Here is a 10,186-nt window from a genome sequence, read left to right on the forward strand (position 1 = left end):
TGCCTGCAAGGTATTTTGGTCTTTTTTTCATGTTATTTGGAATAATATTGGCATAAATTAGTTGTATGTTATGAAATTTAGCTTTTTGTGGGTGTTAAAGTATATGTGTGTTGTTTGGTAATGTGGTAGGTAGAAGATATTATTCCAAAAGTCAAGAATATGCATGTTTTACGGGAAGTGTTGCCTTGAACCTCATCATATGAAAAGCTCTTTTTGCATTGTTGCGGATAAGACAAGGTATAACTCGTTTTATTAATCCTCATTGTGGTTATCAATTTTTATTTTGATTGGGAAATGCTAGTTTGCTAGTTTATTTAGAAATGTCAGTGAGAGAGATTCGAACCCGCAACCTCTCCTTCCCCCTTCTCCCTTCACCCTTTAGCCCCCATTCCCAACCATCAAGCCAACCTTATATCTCCTATTGTGGTTATCAATTGGTTGCAAGAACCTTGTTCATAAGAACAAAAAAAGCAAGAAGGAAAATGATTACAAGACGAGAGTATCGAGTGATCTCTTAAGAGCCTTTACAGAACACTGAAACCTACTCCATACATCCATCACTTGCCTAACCAAAATCTAAAATTGGACAAATGGAAATAGTAATTTGTTTATTACTCCTTAAATTTTATCATAACAATTTATGACATAATAAAATTTTCTTTGATTCTTTTAGTTCCCCCCATCATAACTTTCAAGTATCTGCTTCTTCCTTTTTTATTACTGACATTTATCCTGACAAAATTGATAGGAAATATTTCAGGATCATAGCCTTTGCCTTGTCCATTGACTTAAAGGCTCGACTAGTCTAAAGAATTTGTACTTATAAGAAAAGAACATAGTTGGAGCTTCCAAACACTGTGTTTACTGTAATGTTTTGAAAACTAAATCCAATATTCAATTGGTGACGTCTTTGGATCATGGTTTCATTGTTTCAGGCTGGTAATTTTTTTATTTAACAATCTAAAATTGTTTGAGGCCGCTTCATGCTCCAATAGTGCTATTGGTTTTTTTATTTATTTTCTTCCGTTGATTCCGTTATTGTTGGAGAGTGGAGAGGCTGGTCTCTTTTCAGAAAGTAATTTCACATCCCCTTTTTACCACTCACATACAAGTTATCTATATCTTCAACTGGATAGAGAAGCAGAAGACATTCGAAAAAGATTAATCATTGGTCTGGAAATTATACTATCCCAATCTCTTTTTGAAGGGAACCGGTTAGGGCCAGTTATGATGTGGAGAGCAATTCAGTTGTTTACGCCTACAGAGATGATGTTTAAATGTTGTCTCATTTGTATACAACATATTATTTATAATTAGACATTAGAGTATGAAGGGAATTAGTCATAAGTCTACAAATACTCCTCTTTATAAACTCATTCACAATAGTGCAATTTCAAGAACATTTTTAGTTTCTCTCTTCGAATTCTAAAAATATGGAAACAAGTAAAAGCAATAATTGAAGGCCATGGGTTGCCAAGTTTCATCTAGCACCTACCATATCTGGCCTTAATCTTAATTTTATGCTTGAGCCAACTTTTGAGATTGAGTTAGGCTACTCTATTCTCTATTATAATTAATAGATCTCAATGTGTATGATTTGTTGTACAATTTATTTATTTATTTATTTTATAAATTATGAAATAAATCTTTTATTATCTCTACCATGATTGCATTTTAATTAAATTATTTTCATTTTATTTTTCAATGCAGGTGGGCATAGCTCTTGGTATTGTTGAAAAAATGTGTGAAGTTGGCTTTACCTTGTCAACTGAGGTGTTACAATGCATATTACAAATCTGTGAGGAATCTTATGAATATATTCTGGTATACTACATCCTCCTTGGTCCTTACGACAGCTCCCCTGTTTCTTCTTTTTGATAATTTACATAATAACCCGTCCATGTCTTCTCAAGTTTTATAAGGAAAGGTTTCATTTACAACTTTCGTTCCCAATTTTCATAAAATTTGACCCGTTTTGGCCAGTTATCTAAAATTGTGATCAAGGTTGCTTAGAAATGACCAACCAATATTTGACACTACTTGTGAAAGACTTAACTTGCTATGCTTTGTATGTAAACATCAACCTAACATGTCTTAGTTTTCCATGAGCAATAAAATAACCTTTTCTAGCATTACTACTATGATATGAAATTTCTGTATGATTTAACAGGTGGTTGCTGATGTTGGTGGCTACTGATGTTATTTAGAGTGATCAACTGACTGATGCTTCAGTACCTTAGACGTGTCCTTAGAGGATTTCATCAAATCGATAACATGTTTATCATCTTAAGACAAAGACTTTAAAGATTCTATTGTTTGTGGAAGAGGTGGAATATTCTGTTGTCCTTGGTGTCCATAATGTTGTAGGCATATACAACTTCGGTGTAGAATAAAGTAAGAAACACTTTAGAGATTAAATGTTTTTCATTTATACAAATATGAATGACTTTGTATACCTTTTTCAGCTATCAATAATAAAAATTGCATAGCAGAATGACCCTTAATTCGGTTTTAGTTTCACAACTTATATGTTTCATCAATGAAATGCATCGTATGATTTATATGAATAAATACGTCCGAAACTAGAAATAAAGGAATTCTACGATGGTTATGTACAAAACCGTCCTTGAATGAACAACATTCTAAGATGATTATGCTTATAACAGTCTTAAAAGGCCTAACAATCTAAGACAGTTAAACATGAAACAATACATACTAAGACGATTATGCATCCAACCGTCTTAGAATGATTTATGTACTAAGACGAGTATTGATCAGAACCTGTCTTAGTATGTATGGCTTTCTATGGCAGTTATAGGACAAAAATCGTCTTAGAATGTCATACATACAAAGACGGGTTCTGATCAATACTCGTCTTAGTACATAAACCATTCTAAGACGGGTGAGTAACCATCATAATAACGTCGTCGACCAATTACGACGGCCGCTTCTACGACAGGTCAGAATCGTCTTAAAAAGTAAAAAATAACCAACTTAAAATTCCACTTTTCCAGTAGTGTCTACTCTTTCTCTCTCATTTGCAGTAAATCAAATAGCAAGCTTGATATTTATTGCACAAATATTTTATCATATTATGCGTATATGTATTTTTCAATGATTGTTTAATTTTTTATTATAAGAAGTTCCATTCATCCTTCATCTTCTATTTTTCTTTAATGTTAAAATAAGAAGATGCTTGAGATATCAAAGAGAATTTTAAAAGAATATATTAACATTAGAAAAATATGTTTTACTAAAAACAATCAAGTAATTAGTTGATTGAGATATATTCAAATTATTGTTTAAGTGAGTAATCGATGGTTGGTTTGTATGACGACATATACTTGATTTTTCTTATAAGATTTTGATTCGAGTTTTGTATATGAAACAAAAATATAGGTTAAAAAAACTATTTTACCAAACTGCGTGTTACTATTGTTGACTTGAATAGCCCTTCAAAAAAATCTTGACTTAAATAGAATTACATTTAAAGAATAATCGTGGTCTAAAATTATAAATATTCAAGTGATAAACTGCTTTTAAATTGAAATTTTGTTTTCAAGTGACCAAATGACCCTCTTTTTGGGTTCAAAGTCAATTAGAATATTAAAATACTAATTTGACTAAATGAAGAAATACATTAAAAACTTCATCATATTTTCCTTTATTTTATTGTTTCTAATCTTAAACTCTTTTTTAAGATAGCTTTACTGGTTGGGGCCTGCTTTCTCCTTTTGATCTATTTCAGTCACTAATCACTCCTAACACTAGTGTATTAATTAATTGATAAAATCGGAATTTTCTCCAAATCACTCATCCTATATATTCACCACGAATGGGAAAGGCTAAACACACGATATATATATATATAGGGGGCTTAATAAGGTAGAAGTAATTGAATATAATGGAAGACAAATCATGACCTTGGGTACAAATAAAAGAAAATAAGCACAATGATTCTTTATAAATCCAGTATCATGAAAAGATTACAAGGAAACAGTTAAATTTAAAGTTAACAAATGAAAATGACATGTTGAAAATAAATATTTAGTGAAGTGATTGGTGCCTTGATTTTTTATTTACACTCATTAGTTTAACTTTTGCTAATAAACAAAAAAAGAAAAAGAAAAAAAGGATGATTCGATTGCCCATAAAAAAAGATGAGCATGATTCTCTCTCTTACTCTCTAATCTATCCCCTAAAGCCTATTTCAATGCATCAGGGCCTGAGGATACATAGTAAACTTTACAATTGCATTTCAACTTGAATTATAACAAAGTTTGGCCCCTCCACCCCACATTGATAGTTACCCTGACCCCTTTGGTTCCCCATGCATAATTTGTTTGCACGATTCTTCCGTAAGGCTATCCAATTAGTCCATCATTTAACTCCTTGATAGCCTCCACCTGTAAACCATATTAAAGAGAATGCTAGATCATACCCCCACCCAACCCGGCCACAAATTGTATCCCCACATTCTCAGTTTGCAAGCAAGCAACTCAGATACTTATTATTTATCCAAATCGATTTGTTTGTTAATGTTGAAAAATAAAAGAAAACCCAAATTCATATGGCATTGCAGTTTTTGTTTTCTAATAGATGTTGTTTTTTTTTATATATATTTAAAGTAATATAGGTGGCATTTGGAAGGCTTTATTTAAGTTTATGAAAATAATTTTTTTATTTGGAGAACTTGATTGGTCATTTAAAACTGTATGGTATTTTTATCTTGTGTGGCTCCAAAGTGATAAAGAAAGAGAATGGGTTCTTCTTCTTTTTAATTTTTATTATTTTCCTTACGTACGTATAAAATTGAATCCTTTATATTTTAAATTTTCAAAAGAATTATCAATCCTTAACTTTTTGAGGAATATCCTTAACTGATGATTATGAATGAAATTTTTTAATGGTTATGATTTGTTACTACATAATTGATATCGAAAACATTAAACATAAGAAATAATCATGATCATCTTAGGATGATCTTTTTGTCGATAAATGCTCTATTTATAATCGTAGTTTTTGAATGACAAGAATCAATTATTTAGTATCTTTATGAGAATTCAAATATTGTGTACATCCTTTGTAGGAATTATTTATAGTAAGAATTTTTTTTTTATCCATAAAATTTAAATATGAGACATGTAACTCCATTCAAACTAAGGTATATAGTTTATGACTCTAGTTTTATTTAGTTTGTTTCAATAAGTTTCTCGGTATAACTTATCAAAATAAGCTCTTTCAAAAATACTTAAAAATAATATTTTTTTTATCAAATTTATAGACTAAATTCTTGTATAATAAGAGTTTATTAATTAATTACATAACTAAATTATTTATTTAAACGTAGTCATAATAATAAGCTAGGAACTATATAGCTGAGGTATAAATAGGCCAGTCTGCTCCAGATGAAGTGAAAACCCAGTAATTGGTCAACATGAGCAAATTGGTAAGGAAATTGAGCAAATGTGAACTCACTTTTGTTTCTCGTTTCAAAAGATTTCTCTCTCTTGCATTTTATTTTATGTTTACCTTTAAAAGATGTGCGTGATAAATATTTTGCATGGTAATTTGTTATGTTTGTCTTGATTCTGTCTCCAACACCATGAAAATTTAAATGTATTAGATTAATATGATTTCCATGACTTTCCATGTTTGATCATTTGATTTGATTGAACACATTTTTCGTTACGCATATCAAGGTCCTAATTATTGAATTAGCAAGCTAAGATTGATGGAAATGTAAAAACCAAGGGTTGTACGGAATAATGACTACCTCTTGTGTTTCTCTTTTCTCCGGGGCTCTCAATTGATCCGCCAATATTAGTGGAACACATCTTAACATGTAATACTAATATGTCAAATCATCCATATTTTAGATTAGAGAAATAAGAGATTACTATAGATCACCATTTGCTTACTTTTCAAGTTCCTCATCCCCTAATCAAACACCTTCCATTGCATGAACACCTCAATGTGAGAAAGGAATAATTAAACATAGATATTGTCTTTGCCTAAGATACTCAGAACCCCCCGTGCAACTTTTGAATTACAAAATCAAACCCCCTCGATCTCCTCTCCAAAAACAATCTCATAAAATAAATAATAATTCAAAATCTTCTTTCAACATTTTTCTATTAATCTGCTTACTTATTAAATGGAAAAAAAAGATTTAAAACATTTTTATTTCTCAGATATTAAATATACTTTTTCATTCTTTTTTCTATAAAATATTAAGAGAATTAGTGAGAAAATATTATAAAAAAAAGATATAGAATTACTGTAAAATGAAAACAAACTATCAAACACACACAAACAAAAAATAAGAAGAAAAAAACCCTTTAACAAATGACCACCATGGACCATGTATACACATAAATGAGATATAAATGAATCATGCGGGACTTGACAGAGATATATTATACCAATTTATTTGTGTTTTACTCCCATTCCCAATATAAAAAAAATGAACGCTTGAACCACATCAAATGAAGGCATGCAGGTAAAAAGGTTCCTTTGAAGGTTAATTTTTCACGATGATTGAAGTCAATACAAAACTCTTGGTCATAGTTAATTATCATGAACGCGGTACATGTACAAGTACACGGTTCATATAGTTATTAGTTATCACTCTTCAAATTATTATTACAAAACTTTCTTTAAAATAAATTAAGGAATTTGACTACTTTAAATGAACAATCATAAAAGTATGAAATTTCAGTCTTAAATGAGAAAACTAATAGATGATATATATTCAAATAAATTTGTTATGCAGGTGCACTTAATATCAATCATTAACTTACTTTATTCTCTAAAAATCAGCTCCTAAATTTAGTATGCACAAGAACATCCCAAGATGATGAATTTGGTACTGGGGGCACATGACATGATTGTTTAGAGAATTTGATAATTATTCTCTTGATTACATGTTAACGTTAAACCTAAAATCACGGCAAAAAAATTGAAGCCACTAATGGAGGGCATTAACTTATGTTTGTTTTGTTTTTGCACTCTAAAACAAAGGTCCTAAAGCAAAGGACATTAGATCATGAAATTAGATAAGACAAGCCAACATTCCAATCTGTACACACAGAAAAAAAGAAGTATTGAAAGGAGTTGAAATGAAACCCTGCGGGAAACAAGCAAAATCTAATAGATTTTCCTTTTTCATAGCTTCTAACATGCTAATTCAACCATAACCAATTAAGAAGGAAGAAAAATATTGTACACCAAAATCACAGAGGGCCATTGGAAATTGGTGCTCCTCTCTTGATGCTATCCATGTTGGTAGTTTCATAGACAGGTAGACCACTTGAATAGTATCCCAAGTCATAGTTTTGCAATTCAAACAGATCAGAACTTGAATCACTTTCTGCACCATCATCAACCTCATTTAAGTTCTTAAATTGAGTGGTGGTTTCCTTCTCTTCTGATGAGTACTTGTTGTCCACTAAGATCCTATCTTTCTCAAGTAATAACTCATGATTTCCCTTGTTGTTGTTGTTGTTCCTTTGTTTCTCTGATAAGTGTTTGTGGTTGCTATTATCATCTAACATGGTTGTTGTTGTTGTTGTTGTTGGTTCCCTCTTTTTCTTCTCATCCCACAACAACTCATTCTGCAAAGTGGTTGTTGTTGATGATCTTATTTGTTGTCCATTGTTGTTGTTGTACTTTGCTGAAAAGGACAGTGCATGCTTTTTTTCTGATGAGAAGGTTCTGAATTCCTTGCAGCTCTTTGTTGGTGTTTGTACATAAGGAGGAGTTCGAAACTCTGAACTCAAGGAGGAGTACAAGGACTTTGAATCTGCGGTGCTTGAGCTTCTGAAATGGCTAATGCTGCTTCTTCTCCTTCTCCTTCCACCAGGGCTCTCATCTTCATCTTTCATGGATTGTGAGCCTGACTTTGACTTCTTCTTCTTTGATGCTGATTGGCTGAAGAGAGAGTTCAAGAAGCTTGCAAGCCTTCCACCTGGAGAGCTAGGCTGCTTGTTCTTCTTCTCCTTCATGATGATTTGCTTCTCCATGCCATGGAATTGTTGGGGGAGCAAGCTTCTCATTGGCATGTCTAAGCTGATTCTGGCAGCTCTTTGTCCATGATGGTGCCTTTCTTCTCTCATGATCTTCTGAGTGTAGGTGGTGGAGCCACTAGTGTAGCCAACAACTTCACTGTATCCTGAGAAGTACCTTGCTGCCTCAAACACATCGAGCTCGCCAGAGTCGTTTCGCCGGTGGAAGGACTTGTTGTGATTCATTTCTGGGTCTATAAGGCCTGCTATGGACATGGTGGTGCAAGTTTGAGGACTTGTATTATGAAGTTATGTAACAAGAGTTGAATGAATGGTATGTGTGGAATATGGATATAGCAATATGTAACAAGAAAGGGGGGATATTATTAAGGATGCAAAGAGATGAAAGGGGGGGTTTGGAATGATGGAGAGTAGTGGGGAGGGTCAGTTTAAGATAATCAACAACTCTAGGCATAATTTTATATGATGAGGGAGTTTTGGAGGTTATTGTGTGAGGTCCACATGATGTGAATATGTGCATTAGCAATAAAGATATAAGTGGGGAACAGTGCTTTTTATCCTCCTCATGCTGTTAAAACCAGAGGTTTTTGTTAGGGGTTGTGGGGAGCAAAGAGCTGTGTTTCCTTGGATTCTATATGCTTCTATGGGTTTGAGTGGGAGTTTGCTGTTAAGTGGTTGTTGGCTATGGATATATATCCAATCCAATGGCCATGAGCATGTGCATAACACACAATCTAACCTTCTTTGCTCAAATATATCATCATTATATATACAGAAGGGCAATAATTATTGTAGAGATCCCACCATCATTTTGAGGGCTTCAAAGTCACTGCATATTCTATAGCAAAATTAAAAAAGTAATTGCTTGGCAAGTAATTTCTTTTGACTATGATAGATTTACTATGGCCCAGTAATATCACACTGCCTCCTCTTTAGGCTGTTTTCATAACAATGACTTTTTCCATCACGATAATTAAAAGTCTATATAGTCCATTAGGTGAGTAATATTTCAATTTCCAACCACTGGTAGGTTCAAATAGAGAATCTATGGTAGCAGCACTAGGTAAAATACTATTCAAATTAGGACATAAAAACTGTCTTGTCATGTAAATGTAAAAAAACTAAAAATTTCAACAAATTTTCATAATATTATACCATATCATATATGGAAGGTGATATATCAAGAAGTCCCACCAAAAGAGCAAAGAATAATAAATAGTGGAGAGGCCTTTTTCATTGCAAAGAAAGAAATTTAGGAACTACACACACACAACACATGCGTACTTAGTATAATCAACTTTAGTTTGATCCTTTCTAGATACTGATGTTAGTCAATAGAGATGATTTTGGCCCATCAAAGCCAATGCCCATTTCTTAGTGTCGGAGCATATAGTGGTCACAACAGTGGCTTGTGTGTGAGCACAATCACATGAGTACGTGTAACATATGAACCAAAAGAGACACACCACTGGATATGCATCTAAGCCATATAATATGGACTACCAAATATTGTTGTTGTACGTATAAACGTTCATTTAGTCAAGGCCACTCGAGGGAGATGAAGGTGACAGTTCCATTAAGATCGTTAAGTCTAGTCAATTTTATTTTCTACTTAATTATCAATGTGGCAAGTTAAGGGGCCCCTTTTATTCTGTAGCCACAACAATTGTGAAGGTGCCGCCTACAAAAGTAATTTTTTTTTTCTATTCTTCCATTTGACAATATCAGCATTGAGATATGGAAAACTGATAATGCCACTTGTGTTATGCCAGAGAGTCCTAGCTGACCACTAGTTTTGAAGTAGAAGAAAAAGCACATTTTTGTTACATACATACACTTTCTGTTAAATGAAAATCATGCTAAGGGTTATTAGAAACCAGTTGTTCTGATTCTTGCAAGCACTATATTTTGATAGATCAAGTCAAGATAAGTAACTATCACCGTCCTTGGCTGGTTTGCATGAGATTTGATCATTATGGCCACCCTGGAGAACAAGACTCATAGAAAGGACATCGAGTTAAAGCATGGAAACCTATGAAATTTAACATGTACCCAAAATTGTGTGTGCATTGGATGCCCCTTGTAGCGGGCATTTTGGAATGTGCTGGGTTATTTTCTTTGCTTTAAGCATAAAAAACATGAGGCCAAGGTTATTATAG

General features: G+C 32.7%; 1 protein-coding gene across 1 annotated transcript; it reads right to left on the reverse strand.

Annotated features, from left to right (window-relative positions):
- Positions 1 to 6,961: 6,961 nt before the first annotated feature.
- Positions 6,962 to 8,720, reverse strand: LOC114412350 (protein BIG GRAIN 1-like E). The gene has a single exon (XM_028376197.1). It carries the CDS (start codon positions 8,280 to 8,282, stop codon positions 7,236 to 7,238), a length of 1,047 nt encoding a protein of 348 aa, XP_028231998.1. The 5' UTR covers positions 8,283 to 8,720; the 3' UTR covers positions 6,962 to 7,235.
- Between the last annotated feature and the right edge of the window lie 1,466 nt (positions 8,721 to 10,186).

This window comes from Glycine soja, chromosome 1 (assembly GCF_004193775.1).
Source record: "Glycine soja cultivar W05 chromosome 1, ASM419377v2, whole genome shotgun sequence".
In the NCBI taxonomy this organism is placed as follows: Eukaryota; Viridiplantae; Streptophyta; class Magnoliopsida; order Fabales; family Fabaceae; genus Glycine; species Glycine soja.

Coding starts and splice junctions, on each gene's coding strand:
- LOC114412350 (XM_028376197.1), bottom strand. CDS start 8,282: ATGTCCATAGCAGGCCTTATAGACCCAGAAATGAATCACAACAAGTCC.